The following is a 22,913-nucleotide window of genomic DNA, read 5'->3' on the forward strand; positions in this document are numbered from 1 at the left end:
GGGATGCTTAAATCCAACCTTTCCTAACTGTTTGTAGGTGGGAATTACAAGCAGTTATCAAAGAAAGAAAGGACAATGCAAATGTTCGCTTCAACTAAACTCAGGTGAGCTCTGCGTGTTTGCCATTGCTTTGCAGTCACCTGGAATTATCCAGAACCAAGCAAACATTTAATGCCTTGTAAAAACTACAATGCATTCAGGGTATGAGCAAAATTTTTCCTACTCACCTAAAAAAAAAAAAAAAAAGCCCCATAAGCTTGTCTTTAGATAAAAAGAATCACAGATTCAAGCTGGACAATACAGTTGTTAAGTATCTTGGTATAGCCATCAAATTGAGAACCAGAGGCAATGACTACACAGGCACTTTAACCCAATTGTGAACTCTCCCATCTGCCTCCAGACCAAATGTTCCAGTTCTCTTAACACTCAAATGTCAAAAGGTTGAGAGTTCTACCTTTCTGGGCAGGGCCAGGATTCAGTGCAGTTTGGCATCCTGCGCCTTGCCTTGTGGGTGTGACTAGACAACACTCTTCCTGAGAAGACAAAATCCAAATCATGCTGTGTTCGTGTTTGGCCAACAGCCAAGTTTTTATAAATTAATTGTTTCACCAAGACACCTGTTCTCTTTGCCTGACCCAAATTCCTATCTTTATCCTTAAAAGTCTGCTTTTGTCTTCTTATCTGAGCTTTATAACTACTAGGAGCTGGGTTTCCCCCTCTGAGTATCCAAAACAGAAGTTAAAACTGCAGCTATTAGCAGCTTCCAGCTTCCCTCCGTGGCAATCAGTCATTAGCCAGTGATGACAAACAGCACTGTGCAGCTCATTCTCAGTACACTGACATTTAAATCCATCCAGAGTGACTAAGGTATCCAAGGAAAGCCTGTTTGGTGCTGACAGACTTCCCAGAGTACAAATCAAATGCACAGCACTGCCCCTGCTACCTTTGAGCTCTGAGATATCACAGAATTAAAAACAAACAAACACAGACGAAAAAACCCAAAACACCAGGAAGGAAAGTTTATATAATTCAGCTGAGACATCCCCAGAGGTGATTGACTGAAGTGAAAGGTGACCAGCTCTGCTAACTGAGGATGTCTTTGATGCTTCTTGGCTCAGCACAGTGCTGCCTCTATCAGCTGGAGAACTACTGGCTGTGTAGATGGGCTGAAGACAGGGCAGAGGAAACTGAGGTGTGATTCAGGGGAGCAAGGATGTGGAGAAGGTATGGCAGCACCACATGGATAATGGGCCCATTCCCAGTGCTGATCAAAAGGTCTGCGTGTGTTACCTAACCTCACTGGGCATCAGCTGTCCTGTATGGGCTTAAACAAATAATTCCAGAAACCATACAATATTTATACTTTCTTTTTAGAAAGGAGGTTGAGTTTCCTAAAGCCCTATGGAAAGGTGTCTTCTTCCTTTGCATCCACACAGCCAATCTGATTTTAAAGCTGCCCTAAAAGTGATCTTTCCAAGGATGATATTAATGGTGAGGCTGCTACAAAGCAGAGTGGACAAATCCTTGGTTGTTTCATTTTCAGTCCATGCTAAAACAACATTTCAAAGTATTTTGAAAAATTTCTAGGAGCCACTCATGTCCTTACAATATCTGAGCATAGTATGGAAGGTCTAATCTGCCCAAAATGGCCAGATTTCTTACATTCACACAATGACAAAAAGGCTCTTTAATATAAAAAATTCAGTTCCACATCTTAGAGAGCAGCAAATGAACATCAAGTAAGATACAGGGCAAAGACTGAAAAAAAATATAAAGGCACATAAACCATCATGAGCAGGAGACAAGCACTGTGCAAGAATGAGAATTAGGCTGCAGACAGAGAGGGAGGAACCCCAAGAGGGATGAAGAAAATGGGATTGGACACATTTCAGTCTTAGTGAAAGCCTTTTGGTGTCTCATAGGTCTGTCCCAAATCCATAGATTTAGGACAGTGACCTGCTCCTTCTTTTAACTACCAAGTTAATTAAACTTTGATAGTGAAAGAAATTCAGAAGCATAAATATTATAATCTCAAAATTATTTTAAATACTACTCTCTGCAGAGAAGTAGAGACACCAACAAAACACTGGTCTGCAACCTGGCTTAATTTCTACCTGCCTACCTCAGCTTCAGGCTCCTGCCCTTGCTCAGGCACATTTTTCACCTTCTGACCAGTCCCAGCTACTTCCATCTGTAGCTGGTCTGTACTCACAGACTGCATTCACAGTACAGTACAAAAAATTGCTGGTTTCTCCTCATAATTATCTGCTGTGAGAGATGCAAGTGATAAAGGGACAAAGGGCACATTCATGTCTCTACATACTATATCAATTCCTCTAAATTAGGCAAATACTCTCTCTCCTCCCACATAAAATGAGTGTTTTTGATTCTCAAGGAAATGAGGAAAGAAAAAGGCTATGAAAGTCACAATGAATGTAAGACAGCTCAGCAGGAATGAATGCATGCTTTTCAGTCTCTACCATTATAATTTAAAATCATCCCTCCCCCCCAAAAAAAGTACAGTACAGAATTGTACTGAATTAAACATTACCCCCTCAGGTATGAGACAAAGAGAGAAGGGAAATCTATAACAGAGGCAAAAGGGAAGCAGGAGCAAGTGGTGATTTGGATTTTACTTTCATTGTCCATATGGAGAAAACATTGATGCAGAAACATAAGAGGTACTGAAGAAAAACCATATTTAATCTCAAGAAGAAATCTCTTCTTCTAGAAGCCCTCACTCAATACAGCCAGAAAAACACAGGATCTTGCATGCATTTTCCTCCAACTGCCAACTGCATAAGGTATAAAAAAGTTGCCCAGGTGCAAATTCACTCTGAGAATGCTCCTCATCTTACCATGATGAATGCTCACAAATTACTGTTTTATGCCAAATCTTATTTTCTCCACCATTGTTTTGCCCCTCTTGCACTTTCAATGAAGCCAGGTGTTCGCCCTGAATGCTGTTGTGCACACAGACTGCACACACACACCATGAAAAATAAAATCCACTAGGCAACACAGAAGGGAAGGAAAAAGTATTTCACCTAAAGGAAGGTCAAAAGATGGTAGCAAATTATTTCTTTTCTAATCCACTATAAAAAGACCTAATTCCAAACAGATGGGGACCTTCAGATTAAAATCTCTCCTGTGACCCCTAATTTTACATTTGTAAGCCTTACACAGGAAGTAGTTCATAATGATAATGCGTGGCTCACCCATTAACACCTCAATCAGTCATATTAGATTTGGTACTAATCCGATATTTACTAGAAAATCTATGGAAAATTTACTTTTCCGTGACATAAAATCCAGTTGTAACTTCCATTTATCTCTGAGGAGTTCAATCCAGATGACTGATTCAATCAGAATTTCTCAGATTAGAAAGAGATTTATTTGATAAAAGAATAAAATAAAAAAATAATTTAACTATTGGGAGAAAACAAACTGAAGATTTAGATTTATTTTGTGAATACGTGAGCCCCCAGTGTTGAAAGCTGACCATCCCTGCTAAAGGGCTGGCTATCATAGGAGGACTAATATTGCATGTTCATCTGTACTGGCTGCTAAGGATAAAACACAATTACCGAGAGCAACTGGGAATACAGGTTCCTGGAAAAAAACCCAAAAGCTCCATCTACATTTTTCTTTGTGTGCTGCCAAAGCTCCAACAATAGTCCTAATTTCCCCTAACATGATTTCAGCTGCTTATGTTTTCTGTAGGCTAATGCACAGGATTCATTTCCTCTTGGAGGAAGCAATCGTGATGTAATTTGATGAGCATCTCTCCTAACATCAGTATCCCCCTCTTCCCTCTGCATTCACTCCTCTCTCCGTGCTGACTTTTAGGCAAAGGTAAAACAGTTCCCTGGGAGGTATTGTGAATCAGATGATGAAACCAATCTGGGTTACAGACAGCAAGAACCCCTCCTCAGTTATTTTTAACTGAGGCTAGTTTCCTACCCTGCTGTGACAGTATGAACAGTTGCACAGCTGAGAGCCGAACAGGGGCAGGAATGGCAGAGGGAGATGTAGGATTGTCTTGCTGAGAGATGAGCACATCAAACTCCACCCTTAGTAACCCCAGGTCACTGCAGACTTAATAACAAGCAAGAGAAAATGAAATTCAAGCACAAAGTGAGGCTGTGGGCCTGCTGACAGTCACTGTTTCCAGGCAGGACACGACTGTGTACAGGGTAACTCACAGCAACACGCCACTCGAATTTAACTGTGCACAGTGGGCACCCTTAAGAGACTTTGCATGGCTCAAGGCCCCTTGCTGTCTCCCCCTTTCTCCTCTAGTGCAACCTCCTCTCACAGCAGGACCAGCCCTGCACTCAGACCAGGTTCCTGAGGGCTGTATCCAGTTGGGGCTTGAAAAGTTCCATGGAAAGAGACTGTATGGCCTCTCTGGGCAACCCTTGGGACTGCCTGTGCTCACCGGGAAACAGATCACCTTAAATTCAATATGAACCTGTGTAGTTTCAATTTATGTCAGTTATCTCTTGTCTTCCCACAGAATCACAGAATGGCTGCAGTTGGAAGGGACCACTGGAGGTCAGCTACTCCAACCTTCCTTCCTCCAGGGAAGGAGATTCCACAACCATTCTGGGCAACCCCTTCCAGTGCTCAGTCACCTGCACAGTGAAGTTCTCCCTCATGTTAAGGTGGAACTTGCTGTGCAACAATTTCTGCCCATTGCCTCTTGTCCTATTGCTCAGGAGCCACCAGGAAGAACCTGGTCCATCCTCTTGACACCCTCCCTTTAGATACTACTGACATTGATAAGGTCCCCTCTCCTTTGTCTCTTTTGGAGGCTGAACAGACCCAGCTCTCTCAGCCCATCCTTGTAAGAGAGATGCTCCAGTCCCTTCACCCCTGTCACCCTCTGCTGCACCCACTCCAGGAGCTCTGTCTGTCTTGTCCTGAGGATCCCAGAACTGGACACTGCACTCCAGATGTGCATCACCAGGGATGAGGGGCAGGATTCTCCACTCAATCTGCTGGCAATGCTCTTCCCAATGCACCCCAGGACACCACTGGCCTTCTTTGCCACAAGGACTCTATTCTGGCTCATGGACAGCTTGTTGTATAGCAGGACACCCAGGTCCTTCTCTGCAGAGCTGCTTCCCAGCAGGTCAGCACCCAGCCAGGTGCATGGGGTTATCCCTCTCCAGGTACATGATCCTTCATTTGCCTTTTTTGAATTTCAGGAGGTTCTTCTGTGCCATCTTTCCCATCTCTGTCGAGGTCCTTCTGAAGGGCTCACAGCCCTCTGGGGTATCAGCCACTCTTCCCAGCTTTGTGTCAGCAGTGAACTTGCTGAGGAGGCATCTGCCCCTTCATCTGAGTCACTGATGAGTAAGTTAAAGCAATCCTGGAGCCAGTACTAACCCTAGGGGGACACCACTAGTGACAGGCCTCCCACTAGAGGTACAGGGCACTTCCACAAAACACCTGGCTCTGACATCTCAATACACTTTGTGTCCACGGACAGGCTGATGCTGGGTCCCTCACACCCCTCTCTTTCCCAGGCTGAAGAAGCTCAGGCCCCTCAGCCTCTCCTCACAGGGCAAGTGCTTCAGCTCTTGACCATCTTGGTGGTCTTTTGCTGAATGCAGTCCAGTTTATCCGTGTCTTTCTTGGATTAAGGGCACCCAAACTGGAGGCTGTTTTCTAGATGTGGTTTAACAGCTGCCCACTTGAAAGTGATAACCACTTCTCTCAACTTACCAGCTCTGCTTCTGCTGCTAAAGGTCCAGGATGCTGATAGAATTCTCAGTGTCAGGACACACCACTGTCCAACATTCAGCTTATTGTCCTCCAAGATTCCCTTTGCCACAGACCTGACCCCCAGTCAGTCAGTCAGTCAGTCAGTCCCCAGCCTGTAATAACTGAATGTCCTCATCTCTGAGCTGGGTGCTGGGCAGCAGTGCCTTTCTGACTGACACAACGTGAGCAGGCACCAAGGACAAAGTGGTGAGATCAGGATGAGATGCCGAAAATGTTTTGCCTCATCCAACACAAGCCCACAGATGCTGCCACTGGAAGGAGGTGTAAAGATATACTGAGATGGCAGCAGTTCACAGCTCCCAAGTTCCACATTTGGAACACATTCAGCTTTGGGGAGAATTTAGAACATCTCAGTGTGATTTATGAGCCGCTTCACACTTTCCTAAGCATCCACCATCTTGGTGGTCTTTTGCTGAATGCAGTCCAATTTATCCGTGTCTTTCTTGGATTAAAGGCACCCAAACTTTAGGCTGTTTTCTAGATGTGGTTTAACAGCTGCCCACTTGAAAGTGATAACCACTTCTCTCAACTTACCAGCTCTGCTTCTGCTGCTAAAGGTCCAGGATGCTGATAGAATTCTCAGTGTCAGGACACACCACTGTCCAACATTCAGCTTATTGTCCTCCAAGATTCCCTTTGCCACACCTGACCCCCAGTCAGTCAGTCAGTCCCCAGCCTGTAATAACTGAATGTCCTCATCTCTGAGCTGGGTGCTGGGCAGCAGTGCCTTTCTGACTGACACAACGTGAGCAGGCACCAAGGACAAAGTGGTGAGATCAGGATGAGATGCCGAAAATGTTTTGCCTCATCCAACACAAGCCCACAGATGCTGCCACTGGAAGGAGGTGTAAAGATATACTGAGATGGCAGCAGTTCACAGCTCCCAAGTTCCACATTTGGAACACATTCAGCTTTGGGGAGAATTTAGAACATCTCAGTGTGATTTATGAGCCGCTTCACACTTTCCTAAGCATCCTGTGATGTAGACAGGCGTGTACAAGAACCCACATTTAAGAGGGCTGTATTTGGGATACTTTCTGGGAGGAGCCTCCCTCTCCTCCAGCCTTTTTGGATCCAGAGAAGTCCCACTAAATTTACACTTCAACGATGGAAGAGGCAGTGGTGATTCAAGCAGCAGGAGGGTGAGAGGTTTTGGAGAACAGTGGGGGAGCTGGAGGGGCAGCATCACTTCAGAAGAGGAGAGATGGAGGTTGAGTCACCTATGCTGAAATAGTGCGAGGAAGAGCATAACAGAAAAGAAGCTGTCAGAGAGACCTGCAGCTCTACTCCTCAAAAAACCCTTTCAGACACAGACCAAGAATTACTTCTGGAAGCCCTATTAGTAAACCAAGTAAGCACTTCCTAATCATTGATACAACATTTCTGTGAGGTAAAGAAAACAAACACCTGCCAAGGACAGGGCTGCCCACCACTAGTCTCGTTTCCAAGTATTTACCACGGATAATTTGCTTTTAAATAAAGCAAGCACCAAACTGCCTGGAAATCAGATAGCCAGCTCCCTGTGCAACCAAGAAGAGTTTGTCTCCATAGAATGAAATACATAAAAGCCAAGAAGCCAAGTGAGATATTGCCTAAATTAGTCAGAGAAGGAGTCAAGGAGAGGAACAGCTGCCATGTTCATGATTTGATTCCCAAAGAAAAATCTCTGCTAGGATTTCCCAGGCCTAACTCTTGCAGAGTTGGACACCAAAGCCTTCCATCCCCATTTAATCATGAACAGATATGACTGCTATTTCTCTGCTTTAAAAACTTTATGGAGCACCAGTGTCCAGTGGCTGATCAGAGAATCATGGAACGGCTGGGGTTGGAAGGGACCCCCATGCTAAAGCAGGGACAGCTACAGTAAACAGGCAAGAAGATCAATATGAAGCCATTTTACATTTCCAATAAAAGAAACAGAACTAACAACACACATTATTCTTACAGCAAATGCAATGTGAACATGTAAGACCAGATATAATAAAACCACTGGAAGATGCTTTACATAAAAGATGATGGTAATTAAACTCCCAACTCAGCAAGACAATGAAAACAAGCTACCTTCAATCCCATGGCTAACAGCAACAAGTCCTAGTCTCTGAATTTTTACGGACTGTAGATTAAAAGGTGCATCAGTTAAAGCATCATTTGTAACAGGGGCCCTAAAATGATAGTGTTTCACCAAATATCCAAAATTCTACTAGACTGAGATGTAATTGACTAGAGAAACATCATTTTCAGACAGAAAACAAAAACAACCCAAACCCTATCAAAATTAATAAAGCTTTAAATATTAACAGTGGTTTTGAAACATAAATTTATCTCATGGACCAAAACATCAACATCTTAGGCTAAAGCAGAGACCTCTGAACACAGCTGAAGAAACATCAGAGGTTACCAAAACAATTCATATTGCAGGGTGGATAGCATATATCCTGTATACAAGTATTAATATTTAATGTAAATTATTGTAATTTGCTTTTACTTCAACATTCTATAATGGCCTTAGTTTCCCATTTCACTCTGCAATGATGGAAATTATTGTATAGCAGAGGTATTGCCATTTATATGGAAAAGGACTGCTGATGTCCAGTGGAGTTTTGAATTGCCAAGGAGGATGGAAGACTTCAGATCCCAGTCTGCCAAACCATGGCTGAGTAAAATTAAAGATAGGCAGCTCTTCAACTGAGTAATACATACAATGAGGTCCTAACAACAGAACACAAGCAATCAATAATAAAACTGTTAAAAAATTAAGACTTGTCTCAAAAAAAGTCAACCCCAGTAATTGAATCTGTTTAGAGGTGGTCTGCAGAAGGAGAAGTAATTGTCCTAACATAATCCTGGCCACCCTCTTGCCCCTACTATTCCTTGGGAATGGACAAACTGCTTATTCTAGAACAAATCTAAGGCCTAGATTCTATGCCCCAATATGGCTTCAAAGAGGATGCAAATGCAGTGAAGTAGGAGCACAGCAGATTCCTGAGTCAGTCAGTCAGTCTTGGCATTCAATGTCTTACCATTGGGCAGAATGTTCTTGCAAGGGCCTGCTGGACAAAGGACACAAAAACCCTCCTACACACATTTTGGATGGTGCTTTACTAAACCAAAAATGTGTCTTTGGATTTCTCTGCCCCCTTAAGAGCTTTCAAACAGAACCCTAGAGCCCCACATCTACACTCCACAGGACAATTTGCCCGAACTATGTGAACTCTGCCTCACTGGTGTTGCTGGAGGCACCATTTGCTTGTGTCTCACCATTACAGGTCTGATTTGTGCTGAGGGAACTGTCATAACGGAGGTGCTAACACAGAAGTAGAAAACAGATTACAGCTACAGGAAGGGCTAAGAGAAAATTCTCCTTTGCAGAGTGCATATGTAGTAAGAATCAGTGTGGTTTCTGCTATAAAGGTTAAAAGCAAGAAAACAAGTGCTTGCAGCCTAGGCAGGGAATGGAAACACCCTACCTAAGGAGAGCTCTGGAACTGAGAGCCCTGGGTCTGGATTGGAAACTGGAGAAGCTCCACTCTTGTCTGGCATCAGGCAAGCTACGGGGCTTCTCCTGCTCCTCCCTCTGTGAATATCCCCTCAGTATCCATGCTGTGGCTGGCACAGCATGAAGGCATGGCCCCACAGGAGATATTCTGGGCTGCAGAGCATGCACTTCAAGGACAGGTAAACAGGAAGAGAGTTTGTGCCCATCTTTGATTTCAATTAATTGCATTGACTAATCCCTCTAGTTTCATAATTTCAACTTGATTCCTTGCACTAGCTCTTCTATCCATGGCCATGTGTCATTCTGGCTTCTCATCAGCCTTCTTTTGTACATGGTTATGGTGGGATAACAGCTAGCTGCAGCTTTGCTTATCTCCTTCTTCTTCTTCCTCTTTTCCTTAGAAACTGCATTGCACTTTGCCCTTTTAATTCTGTTCCCCTCTTACTGTCAGGTAATTTCCAACAGTACTGCCTTCGTGCCAGTGCCAAGTTATGTTTCTCTATCCCTCCCTCTGTGATTACTGGTTTCAAAAGTTCTGAGCCTACTCCATAGGCTCAGGGGTGCAGGAAGGCAGAGATCAAGTTTAAGGAGACCAATAGGTTTTCTGAAAAACAGCTTTATTCTTCATATTGAAAATAAAATGTTCTCAACTCTTCTCGACACTGAACCAAGTCTGTAGCATAACTCATTTACCTGCAAGTAAAATGAAACCCTTATTTTATTAAAAACACTTCTAGAAGGGCATCAGTCAGTAGTCTAAAGAACATAAAGAGAAATAACCTAAGTTTTTTAAGTGTATTTCCTCCATATGGAATATGTTCATGATTTCTAATAGAAATGTCATTAATTCTAACAGAATTTCTGCACATTCTATACAGCAGAAATATAAAAATATAAAGGGGTGTTTTTTTTTTGTAGCAGGGGTGGGTTTTATTGTTTTGGGGTGTTTTTTTTGTAGAATAAAAAGATACATTCTAAATTTAGGAGAATAACTGTTTAATGCTTTAGCTTCTGTTTACAAAACCTAATCAGTTACATTCTGAGACGGTATAAAAACAGTGCAGAGCTGTGAGTGCTGCATACGTGTGCACACACAGCCCTTCCATAGCTCCCACGTACATGCACTGTTATCAGCCTCAAGTTACTTCCCTAAAGGATGAACAGAGGGAGGGTGATGATTTTTCGGAGACAGAGTCATGTTTAGCAGAGCTGAAAGGCAAGGTGTAACACCCACCTACTTCATACTTTGAGTGTTACAAAAACACATCTGAAAGATAACCCCAAATCACTCCGCTAATCATATATTTCACCCTTTCAGCATGACGCAGAAGTTTAATATCCACTGATGGGTGACCTCGAGAGTGCTGTATACCCGACCCCCGCTCCCAATGGCAGCGGTTCCCCTCACTGGCAGACTAAAGCGTGTCTATAAATAACTTCAAAAGGAATTGTCTCTCTCCTCACGCACTGCAGACAGCTGTTTACAGAGATCCCGACTCCTTATGCACTGCGCTGGCCCAGCTCTCATCCCACTGGTTCCTTCGCTCTTCCCAGACAAGCCTCGGGCGATGCGGTGCAGGTAGGAGCGGGGGGACCCTCCCCTGCCGCAAACGCCTGTTCCCACAAGTTGAGGCTGCCGGCGGCAGCAGCGGGAGCGCAGCCCCGGGGAAATTTCTCAGGGCAAGGGGGCTGCGATCTCGTGTAATCCGTCCTTAAGCTCCACGGTCCCGGCTGATCCTCGGTCCCGGGAAACCCCTCCTCCCCGCGCCCGGAGCGGAGCCCGCAGCCGCTCCGGGGCCCGCGCATCGCGTCCCCGCTCGCCCCCCGGCAGGGACACGCGTGGGGCGCCCCGCACCTGCCCGCAGCCCCCGGCGCGGGGCCAGACAAAAGCCCGGGCTGGCTCACCTCCTTCAGCTGCTCCAGCTCCTGCTTGAGGCCGTCATACTCCGCCTCCAGCTCATCGTACTGCTGCTTGAGGGTGAGCTTCTCCTCCAGCACCACCAGCCCATACTCCGCCGCCTGGATCTTCTCGTGGGTCGTCTCGGAGAGCTCCCGGGTCAGCCGCTCGATCTCGCTCTTGTAGTGGTCTGCGCCCTGCAGCACCTCCTCCGCAGCCATAGTCCCGCCGGCACTGCCGCGCCGCCGAGCAGGCAGCCAGGGGGCGGGCGCGGCCGAGGGGCGGCACCGGCACGGCCGGCCCGGGGCGGCACGGCCGCGGGGACGGAAGGTGCCCCGGCGAGCGGGGCGGCCGGGAGCGCGCCTTCGTGCGGCGGCTCCCGCGGAGATGCTGCTGCTGGCGCCCGCCTCCTCCCGCGGCGCCCGCACCGCCGCCTCCCTTCCACACGGTCCCTCCCCTGCGCTCTTTAAGATGACAACGTCCTCAGGTCTGGCATTGCCGCCGGGCGGGCGGGGAAGCGGCGCGGCAGCAGCGGCGGAGCTGCCGAGCGGTGCGGAGCCGACCCCGGCGCGCCGGGCTGTCGGCGCTGCGCCTGCGGGGCTGCTCCCGCCCGGGCCCCCTCCCCGCCGCTGCCCTCCGCCCCTCCGCCGCCGTGTCAGCTCCTCTCGGCTCTGCCCGGCGTGCTGCAGCCGCGGCCGCAGCGGCGGCGGTGCGGGTATAAGTAGGAAGGGAGACGCAGCCCAGCAAACTGCGGGAGCAGGGGGGCGGCAGCAAGTATCGCCCTGCTATTTCGGGAAACTGGGAAAGCAGAGTTGCCTCTGCTCTCTTCCCTGCCTCCGGTGAATGAGCGTGTTTTGCTCTGGTCAGGGCAACCTGAATGCGAAACAGCAGCGGGGTCGGAGCATTGGGCTAGGGCTGCTCTTCCATCACCATTAGCACAAGGTCTCGGTGCCACTGATTACACAGCAGGACAAAACTGATTCAGCTCAGATGCGGCCACACCATTGTTTCTCTGTCAAATTAACCGGGGGACCTGATGCATAGATTATGTCAGTTTCATGCTGGCTTTATGCTGACTGCAGAAAGACAGATGCTACTTGTCCAGCATAAAATTGGAGTGGTGCAGACAGACAGTAACTGATCTCTTACAAAGCCTGCCAGTAAAACGTTAACACACCAGATTAGGCGGATTTTTCATATTTGAACTGGAAGAGTGAGTTCATCCTGGATCAGTGTCATAGCTTTATATATATACATATATATATATATATATATATATATATATACATATATATATATATATATTCGGTGTCTTTGACTCCAATTTACTGTTTCTTCAAACTATGGCATGCAAATAGACTTGAATTGATATTGGTCAAATTTTGCTCTAAGTACAAGCAGGACCTGTTTTTCACGTTTTACAGACTTTTTTTCACTTTTACATTTACTCCTTTAAAGGTTGGCAACTGAGTTAGAATTTCCAAATTGAGGTGTTTGTTTTAAATAGAAGTTACCTGTAAGAAGATGGATGTCACTGCCCACCAATGCAGCACTGTATTGGAATCAAAGAGATTTCCTTTCTTGCTGACCTGATAATGGTGTTTTAAACAAGCCACATTCCCTTTCTACCCTGGCTTCCCCATGAATAAGAAATAGGTAAAAATTATTAGGCTGCTCAGCAAAGTTCTTTGAGATCTGCAAATGGAAGCACTAACACTAGTTATACAATATATGCATACAGTATATGGCATACATCAATTTTATAAATACACGTGCATGCATACATAACTAATACATTGTAATCAGCCTGCACAAACACTTCTCATTGCCTAGAGAGCATTCGTGGAAGAAGCAAGCAAAATAATGAAAGTTCTGTCAATTTTTAGCTTGAAAACCACTTCCAAAATGTACATTTTTAATAAATTCTACTGTCAAAGCAAGTGTGAATATTAATAGGAAAGAAACCAGTGTGAATATTGACATATGAGAAGAGTGAGTGGCTCTCATTGATGACTGAATGTCAAAAGAGAGCAGAACACCAGTATCCCAACTGTAATTCCCATGATACAGCTAACCTCAACACCCTTTTCTTAAAAGATGAGAGATTCCACAAATCAGAAAAAAAAAAAAAAAAGCCCAAATCTCAAAGGAGAAACAAAATGTTGTCTCAAGAGCTTTTACAAGTTCTAGTCTAGTTGCCTTTCTCAACTTTGCACCTAGGCCACTGTGCATGGAAATATTTATTGGGCACAGGAATGGATCAGAAAACAAACATCTTTGAGACCAGTGCTAAAAATGAGTGGTTGGGTCAAGGATAGTGTGGAAACTGGCTGAAGTAACAGGATGCCTGTGGGGGTCCCAGTTGTTGGTTTCTCTGGGTCTGGATTGAAGGCACTTGAGACAGTAGTTCATGTTCAGACTCAAGTGTTTATTATTTCTTATCAGTAAAACAGTTTCACTACTGTAAGTTCAGCAGCTTTTCATTAGAAGGTACAAAATGGCTAACAATCTCTTGTTACAAGCTCTTTTAAGACTAAATTATCAAATTAAGAACTGACACATGGATTATTTTCCCTTTTAACCCAATAATAATCCCAAAGAGCCCACAGTGTGGACTTTTCTGCCCAATTACAAAATGCCACCCAAACCCAAGGAGAAGAGGGAAGAAGAAACCCAGGACAATGCCCTGTGCCCTCCATCTTGCTTCCATCCACAACATACTAAAAATCCCAAAACCTACATTTCTCACCAAGTGATACCCCTACACTACTCTCTATAATCTATTTCACACTTTTGTGGATTATATTCTATCTTGAAGTCTAGGAAACTTTCTCCATTAATGAGGGTTAAAGTCAGTGCTCCCCTGGGGGTCAGGGCACCTCAGAGCAGACAGATAAATTTTCCCTGTGCCCTGGGCTTCCACACATGCCTATAGCTAATGAAGCCTTGGTGTAACTCCACTTAGCATCACTTGGTTAACAATCTCACTCACGAGCCAAGGACTATCAGATTTGCAAGGTGCCCCCAAGCGGGAAGAATGATGCACAGAACTCCATGATATCAGAAGGCTAATTAATTACTTTATTATACTATATTATACTATAACTATATTACACTAACAAGAACTATCACTAACTAACTAGAAAACCCATGACTCTCTGTCTGAGAGTTTGACACACACACGTGGATCCAATTGGTCAGTGAATCCAAAACACCATCACCAGAATCCAATCAAGCAATCACCTCAGGTAAACAGTCTCCAGAACACATTCCACATGGGCACAAACACAGCAAGTGAGATAAGAATTGTTTTGATCATTTTTTTCTCTGCTTCTCTCACAGCTTCTCTCAGGAGAAATCTGAGAAAGCTAAATCTCTCTCTCTTCAGAGGGCATGTGAATACCACAAAGGGCAGCTTCACCTCTTCTAACATCTGCACCCCAGAGGGGAAATCTGGTGTTTTACAGTGTGTCAGTTTTTCTGCAACACCCCATAAGAAAGTGCAGTGTGAAAGGCAGGTGTGGTGCCCTGTGCAGCAGTGCACAGTGACTGTGAGGTTCTCAAGCTACTCTGAATTGAAAACACCAAGGTGCCCATGATTTTCTGTGACTAGTGCCCATTTATGCCTCTTCTTGCCTCCTAAATGTAAACAATATCAGACCTGGACTCTTTGGTGATATTTGTCTTTGTTTTAAAACTCTACTTCTTTAAACGTCTTCTTTGAAAAGTGCCCAGTTGTCAGGGGACTTTTGTTGTCAGTTGTCAGTTTCTCTGCACTGACTACGCCTGGGCTGGGCAGCACACACATGGATACCTTCAGATATACATATTTAATTGAGTGAATCCCACCTTTCACTTCTCTGTCTTTTCTCAGGCCTAAACACCAGCACCTACATTCTGTTGTAAGATCCTCCATCTGTATTTATCATGGACTAGTAAGGTAACTGCTGGATCTGGAAAATATTCAAGCTCCTTTCCCTGTTACCAGGAGCTCTGGTTTTGCCTCATTCCTGACTCTGTGGAGATGAGAAAAGATGGATAATCTTACAATATAAATAGCATCCAAGTTTTAGCCAAAGTCTTCATTAAAGAAGGAGGTGCTGCAGCATGACCCAAAGGTGGTCATTCCCTAGGGATTATCTCATAACAGAGGCAGTGGGACCTCCTCTGATGGCCATCTCTGGCTTTCTGGAGTGCCTGGGATAAACTATGGATTCAAGTTACTGTGCAGTACCAGCAAAGCTCTGGTCTCAGTCACAGTTGTGGTACCTTTAGGAGCTCACTCATCAGTGCAGATAGCCGTAAAACAATGATATTGGCATTTTAAATTATTCCACTGCCCTGGTGTGATCACCTCATATTGGTTTAAGTCCTGCTGCAATGCTCTTAGGTTTTCTGCCTCCCCAGGTTCAAAAAGCATACCCTGGTCTTATTAAAGGCTGGCATATCACCCTGCATTGTTATCTCTCCTTCATTTTGCCCTGTGCACCACCTTCACATGAATATTTCAAACAAGTCTCAAGTAATTTCGTCTACATTGCATTCCACATAGTTTAATAAAACAAGCTTCCTTCTGACTGCATCCATTTCATGGGCATGAAACTGAATTCCTTTGAATTCCTGACATGTGATACTAGTGGATTCCTAAGGATAATAGGTTCCAGTACTGATTACACATTTTTTTAACCAATCATATATTCAAGGACAGGGAAAATGATACAATTCAAATCTTACTCAAGAGATTATTTAAATTTCAGATCATTTAAGAAGCATTTAATGACATCTATGAAATGAATGATTGGTTCTATGCCTTAGTGACAATGCAGCTGTAAAAGCAGCCTGTACTGTATGGCAGAAGGCCGAATCTGCACCTGCAGCATGCACAAACATCCCTATGAGTCCATTTGTATGGAGCATCTCAGAGCACCAGAGCCCAAACCAACTAAGCAACTGCTAATTAGCAGTGTTTGGCAGGCTCACCAGCATGGCCAAAGGGGGAAAAAATAAAACCAAGAAAAAGAAAGGTATGAGGACCAATCTGACATTGTTAATGAAAATAGCATTGATTTCCTGAATGGGAAAAAAGGGAAAAGCACTGAGACAAGTCTCTATGGGAACTGTGCTGGGTCTGGTTTGGAAATAAACAAGTGGCTGTTACACTGCCAAAGCTTTATCTTTCTCCAGCACTGAATATAAACACCACCTTTGTAATGAATGGTCAGCCTAGAGATAAAAGGGAGACACTGGGAAGAACATGAAATTTAAAAAGATATTACTAAATCCTAGTCCAATAGAAATGGTAATAGGTTTTAAGAAAATTAGTTTATGGAGAATGTTAAGAGAAACTAAACACAGGAGCTAATAAACAATAATGCATATAATAAAAAGTAATGATGTTACTCTGATTAATGAGTGTCAGCATTCAGAAGAGAGGCTTTCAAACAGCTGTGTCCTTATGTGAGTCCTCTGTGAACTGCCTTTAAAGAATCTGCAAAGGTAAATAATTTTAATTTTTGTAAGCCTATTATCAGGTGGAGTTAAATGTGATATACAGGAAAGTGTAATTTCACCAGAAAAATTTTGGGCTCCAGAAAGCTGGAGGTTGAAAACCACTTGTGTAGAACATATGGAACCTGAAAGGAAAATGGAGTAAAACAGAAGATTTCAACAAGGAAATCAGGAAAAAGGGCTGTACGAAAATGGTTGGCAGGATGCTTTGTGTGTAACGAGCAGGGGTTAGAGACTCAAAAATGAATTTTACAAGAAAACTACAAAAAATTAAGTGTAAGAACATTTAGAAAATACAGTCAGCAATAACTAATAAGCAGCCAACTGATACTTGCATATAGAAAACTTATAGACTGCAGCAAAGAATGTGAATTATAACTGTTATACTGAATATGAAAGGGTGTTGCTTTCAGGGAGTGCTGCACATGGGTCTTGGTTCAGCTCCACAACTGCAAGCTGAGTCTTTTAACTGACAGCATTGCCCCCAGGCTTGAGATCCAGGACACTGCTCTTCCACTCTATGCAGAGACTCAGAACACAAATAAAAAATGGCTGAAAGGAGCACAGAAAGGATTATTATGCCTATTTGAACCACCATGCACTTTCCTGTGACACAAGGAAGACCTGCCTGCTAAGAATCCTTTGTCCAAACAACTTGTGAGCAATTTAGCCTAGATAGATCAGTATCACAGTGTTCCTTGCTGAACAGATGTAAACCTGGGAGGAGAAGGGAGAGCACAGTTTATCTCAGATATACAGCAGAAATACTCCAAAAACAGCATAGGTGGAGTGCTCCCTACAGGGCCTGCCTGCTGGCCACAGTCCCTGGCTCTCCCTGCTTTGCAATGGCCACTCCCTCCCTCTTCATCTTCTCTCAGTCCCCATCAGCCCAGCTACAGCCTGGGGGCTCTGCCCCGCTGACATCCCCCCGAGCAGTGATCTGAGTGCCTGGGGGCTGCCAAACTGCCCCCCCTGCTCCCCAGCACCCTGGAGCAGCTGTCACACTGCGGCCAAGCTGTCAGCAAGGACCCTCCTGAGGCAGGTACAGCACCTGTGGGATGACCAAGGGAGTTTTCTGCCTGGAACACCTGGTCCCTCCACAGAGCAGAGGCTTTTTGCTCCACCAGAGATGCCCAAAGGCTCTCATGGCTGCTTACACCCCCAGCAGCTGCTGTCCTCAATGCCAAAAGGCACAGGACAATGCCCTCTTTTCTTGGCAGCTCTGTTCTGGCACTTTTCAAACCCTCTGGTTTGTTGTGTTTTTTCCAGACTCTCACAAATCAATTTCTCAGTCATCTTTAGTGTGTTTCTGGGAAGTGAAATGAGGTTATACATTATTCCTCCAGCCTCCTTCTTCCTTTTATTATGTCAAGTCACCGCTAACAGCTTTGGAGTGGATGTGCAGAGCTGCTCAGTTCCTCAGCTTCCTCCTATCACCACAGCATGGGCAAAAACAGCTGCCAAAACCAGAATAATAGGTAGATCCTACATTTGAAATGGGATCTGACTGTAAAATAAGAACCAGACTGCAGGTGATGATCCCATTTTGACTAATTTTCTCCTCAGAAGTCATTAGTGTGGGAGAACAAATTTCTGTATGACAATGTGCTTGTCTTGAAATTGACAGCCTAGAATCTGCAGTGCACCTATTAAATATAGCTTCAAAAGGCACTTAGTTCTGCTAAAGCTAGCATTTGCCTTACATTCCTTATCATGCACCAATGACTAAAAACATTTACAGACAGTGATCACTGAGAGAGAAACTGAAATTTTTATGTGGAATCTAATTGTAATGCTGTGTTGATAATGTGAAGAAAATTTGATTCAGATACTATAAAAAGCATATGATTTAGTGATTTTTTTTTTCAGGAGCTCTAAGCTAATATTTCATCACTCAGCTTCTAAAAACACAGTACAATGAATGCAGAAGACACAACACAAAGAAAATTACATTACATTTCTATTAAGTGAGTGTGGCATTTGGGAAAGTTGCCCAATTTATGACACTATCCTATAAACTTGGATTTTGTTAGGTTTTTATCAAAGTACCTAATACAGAAGGGGTGGTGTGATTTCAAAGCACTAAAACAATGGCTTACAAGGAAGGCATCTGGATCAAAGCTACAATTATTTTCCTCAGCTAAGAGAGGAGTCAAAGTCCACTTAGGAGATTAAGATCTTGAACTGGGGATTGACTTCCGTGGGAATTTTCCCAATCATTTTTGGTACATCTTGGATTAAATGATTGTTCTATCACAAAGCAGGGTACCGCAAACTTAATTGCTTTAAAATCCTCTCTAGAACTTTTCTCAATAACTGCATTTATACTATAAATGGTTCTTCTTGTAATAATCACATTATTCAACCTACAGACATGGATTGCAATAGCTGAAACAGGTGCTACATAAAATTATTTAATGTGAATTCTGTATTGTGAAATCTAACCCTTTAAAGAAATTGAAACCCGTAAAACTTTCTAAGGGTATTTTTTTCATGGTTTGTTTTGCTGTAATATTTTGGCCTATTTTCATTTGCCTTATGCTTTCTGAGCCAGATCAAGATTGGCTAGTACTTTGTTTCAGATTTCCTTACAATCAAGAGCTTTGTTCTTACAAAACAAAACAAAACAAAACAACACAACGACAACAACAACAACACCACAACCAAAAAAAGAAAAGGAAAGAAAAGCAAAAAACACCTCCAACAGATTATTGAATGAACTTATGAACTTTTGAGGTCCAGGAGAGATGGACTCTATCTAAACCTGCAAATTAGAAAAACATGCAGCATTTCCAACCCTCACCTTACAGTCCTCAAAACATGACTGAATTCCTAGAGGTCTCCTGGAGGAAAACATGGTAAGATTTTTTGTGGATTAAACGTTTTTCTTTCTAAAGAAAGTCTCATCAATGCAGATATGTAGGAAGGTTCTGTTGTATTTTAACAATAGCTATCTGAATGTATCTGGCTGGGAAACATTAATACAGTGTAAGATGAGAGTAAACCAATCCTATAGTGCCAGAGCCTTTCCTGATTTGGGAGTGGGATAAAGTTAATTGGGAGTTTCTGTGAGGTTGTCTTGCTGGGCTTTTTTTATTCCTTCTCAATGTTGAGGAGCTTCTGAAGGCACAGCAGATGGAGCTTGGCATGGGGAGTATAAGAAGTGGGGATACAGCCACCTTTGGGTGCTGGGTGCTACCCTTGCCCACAGCAGCTCCTGGTACAAGCAGGGGGAAAGGCAAGAGGCATGCTGCTATTTGCCTACCTTTGTTTGCCCAACTGGGCAGCAGAGGATCAAGGGAGAATAGGAGAAACAGTCAAATTCTTGCCAGCAGTGCACAAAATTGAGAAGAGGAATAACAGATGGTAATTCCTTTGATGCAAGGAACCCATCTGCTACTGCTCCCCCTTATGAGCTCCTGGAGATACTGTGTGGAAAAGCTTCAGAAACAGGCTGTGAGAGGCAAATGTGAGTGTGGGTTGCATGGGAAAAGATGGAAGAGAGAGTAGCTCTACTTGTGGAAGGGGACATTACAAGAAGAGAGCTGTCCTTCTGCTCAGCTGTTGGTAAGTCCCAAAAAGCTGTGAAAAGCTGAAGCAACTCAGTTATATAGGACAACATGCAAAGCAGCTGCTCCCTGATCTCCCACATTGAAGACACGAGTGAAAGTAGCTTGTGAAAACCTGGCTGCAAGGGAAGTCCCCACGAAGCTCATGCAGTAGCTGTGGTGGCAGGCTGCACAGTCCTGCAGAGCAGCTCACTCCTGCTACTGACATCATCTCTGATCACCTCTCACTCTTGCCTGCCTTGATGAGCACAGGTAATATATCTTGATATTACATAACATTGATGCCTGACAACTACCATTTATTATTCCTTTTAAAATTAATAAGTTCATGAATCTTTCTGCTTTTCAGGCTGTCTGAGAACACAGGCAGCTGCTATCATCACATTTGTCTATGTGTGGGATATGAATGGAACAATGTCTGCAAGTATGGGGACGTCAACTTCCCTTTAAGAAAGATGGTCATCTGGAGCATTCAGTACAACCATAGAAAAATAAATGTGGACACCTGATTGCCTTCCTGCTTCTTCCTGACTGACGTGCTGTCAGCTGCAGATCACCCAAGGCTGTCACTGACAGGCAACTGAAGAAATAGGAAACACCTTCCATAAGAAGACTCACCACCATGGAGAAGACAGCAAAAGTGTCCGGCTAAAAGGAGAAAATCAAATAACCCTCCCCTCCTCCTTACTTTTCTTTAAAAGCAATCCCTCTCCTTAATATTGTAAGAAAATGGCAGCGCTACATTTTAAGGGATTTGACAACATACTGATAGATGCAGAGGGGAAACTTGATTTGCAAGCTTGTCACAGATTCTCACTGCAAGAGAGAGAGTCACGTCAGAGTAGAAACATGTTTTGAAAGTGAATGAGCAGGATGAGGGAATTGTTTTGAACATTGGAATGGTCAGGGCAGTCAAGTCTCTTGAATGACTTCTGTGGCCCATAGCTGGCATCCTCGGACAGCAGTCCACAGAAAGCTGGAACAGACATGGAACATACACTTTAGGGTTATCCAAAGACAAGGGCAAGCAGAATTTTTTTTTTCATTGTCTTTTACAAAAAGCAGTTGAGATGTGGTGTTAAGTAAATATAAAACAAGACTTAAACATCCACAGGCAAACATTTATTTATATACTTGTTTATAAATACTGAATTACAGGAGAATCATGACTTTGCTGTGATCGAGGGCTGAGTTACCAAGCATCATGGGCTGTGGTTGGTAGGATAATACAAATACAGTGAGGTGAGCCTTTTAATGGGTCATAGATCAAAAAGCCACTGAAGAACAATATCTGAAACTACTGGGAAGGTGGTATCGTGGGGAGATTTGCTGGCGGCCTATGTTGACATCCAGCCAGAAGTCGTACAGATTCCATTGCTCTGAAAACATCCAACATCTCTTGGAAGCAGATTTCTCCAGGTGGAACCATCACATGTTGGCACTGAGGTGCTGCGCATCACCCAACACAGAGACAGATTGGGCAGAGCAATTTCATGTTCCTCCAGCACTGCCTGTGCCAGCTTGTGGCTGCAGTTCTCTTCCCAGAGAGCATTTTTCCTGGGGAAGGCAGTGAGAACCTCAGAGAAGAAGAAAAAACAATTCTTATCTCTATTCACTGCTCCCGTTTTTGCACATGTGGAATGTATTATGGAGATTGTTTACCCAAAGTGATTTGGTTATTGGACACGGGTGAAAGTTGTTTTGAGTGATTAGACAATCACTCAAAGCTGTGGCTGGCTGTCTCAAACAGTCATGGGTTTTCTTTAGTGTAGTATCTCTTTAGTATAGTTATAATACAGTATTAATGTAATATAGTGTAGTTTAATAAAGCAGGTGTTCAGCATTTTGAATCATGGAGTCAGAGCACATAATTCCCTACACTGGGGTCACCCAGCATCGATACCAGCTCACTGTCCATGGTGAAAAGCCCGGATAATTCTCATGTGTGAGCCCTGTTTGTGCAGTTTTTCCCTGTGCAACCTGGCCCTTGCTTGGGGAACTGAGCAGGCTGAGCTTGACAGTATCACGTTGGTGTTTCTCTTCCAACTGTGGTAGATGGGAACTAGAAAAACAGGGCAGTGGGGTGAAAGAGGGATGGAAGGAGGTCTTTGTATGACTATAAGAAAAAACCCAAAATCAGAGTATGGGAAATGTGTGAGGCTTCAGTGACTGGCTAAGAATTGTCAGTGGATCAGAGACAGAACCGAGGGTGAAGGGAATTGTCCTCAGAGATGGCAATCTGCCATCTGATCCTTGTCAGTAATGTCTGGGGATATGACCACACAGTGAAACAGGTCCTCCCTTCCTGTCCCTTCGGAAAACACACCAACAGTACCTTGCTGCCGCCATACTCATGGGAAATGGATGTCAGGAAAGGAGCTGCTAGGGATGACAAGCCAGCTGCCTGCTCCCCTGTGCAGCTCTCTCTTCAGTCTGGGTCTGTGTGTGCTCCAGATTCTGCTGTCTTGTCTTAAACAAAAATATCAGAAGAAAACTTTCGTGGATGACTAAGCACTAAAAAATGAAGTAAAAGACTTATTATAGCCAGCCTGATAGATGAAATTATGTTGAAAAATGAGATTATATACGGGAAAGCTGTTGGCAGCCTAGAGGGAAAAGAAACCTCACTATTAAGCAAAGTTTCTTCTCA

At 44.0% G+C, this 22,913-nt stretch overlaps 2 protein-coding genes across 5 annotated transcripts in view; both read right to left on the minus strand.

The window, feature by feature from the left end:
* The window catches only part of BICD1 (BICD cargo adaptor 1), a 159,299-nt gene extending 147,862 nt beyond the window's left edge, over positions 1-11,437 (minus strand). For all 4 annotated transcript variants that reach the window (XM_041398686.1, XM_041398683.1, XM_041398685.1 and 1 more), the window contains exon 1: positions 11,195-11,437. In XM_041398686.1, coding sequence (XP_041254620.1) covers positions 11,195-11,407 — 213 coding nt within the window. In that variant the 5' untranslated portion in view covers positions 11,408-11,437. The remainder of the gene's footprint in view (positions 1-11,194) is intronic.
* Positions 11,438-21,420: 9,983 nt separating this feature from the next.
* RESF1 (retroelement silencing factor 1) overlaps positions 21,421-22,913 on the minus strand; it is a 44,717-nt gene continuing 43,224 nt past the window's right edge. Inside the window, exon 8 of the transcript XR_005952227.1 lies at positions 21,421-21,840. The gene's annotated coding sequence lies outside the window, so the exon portion shown is untranslated. The remainder of the gene's footprint in view (positions 21,841-22,913) is intronic.

This window comes from Onychostruthus taczanowskii, unplaced genomic scaffold (assembly GCF_017590055.1).
Source record: "Onychostruthus taczanowskii isolate IOZ18803 unplaced genomic scaffold, ASM1759005v1 scaffold15, whole genome shotgun sequence".
Taxonomy (NCBI): Eukaryota; Metazoa; Chordata; class Aves; order Passeriformes; family Passeridae; genus Onychostruthus; species Onychostruthus taczanowskii.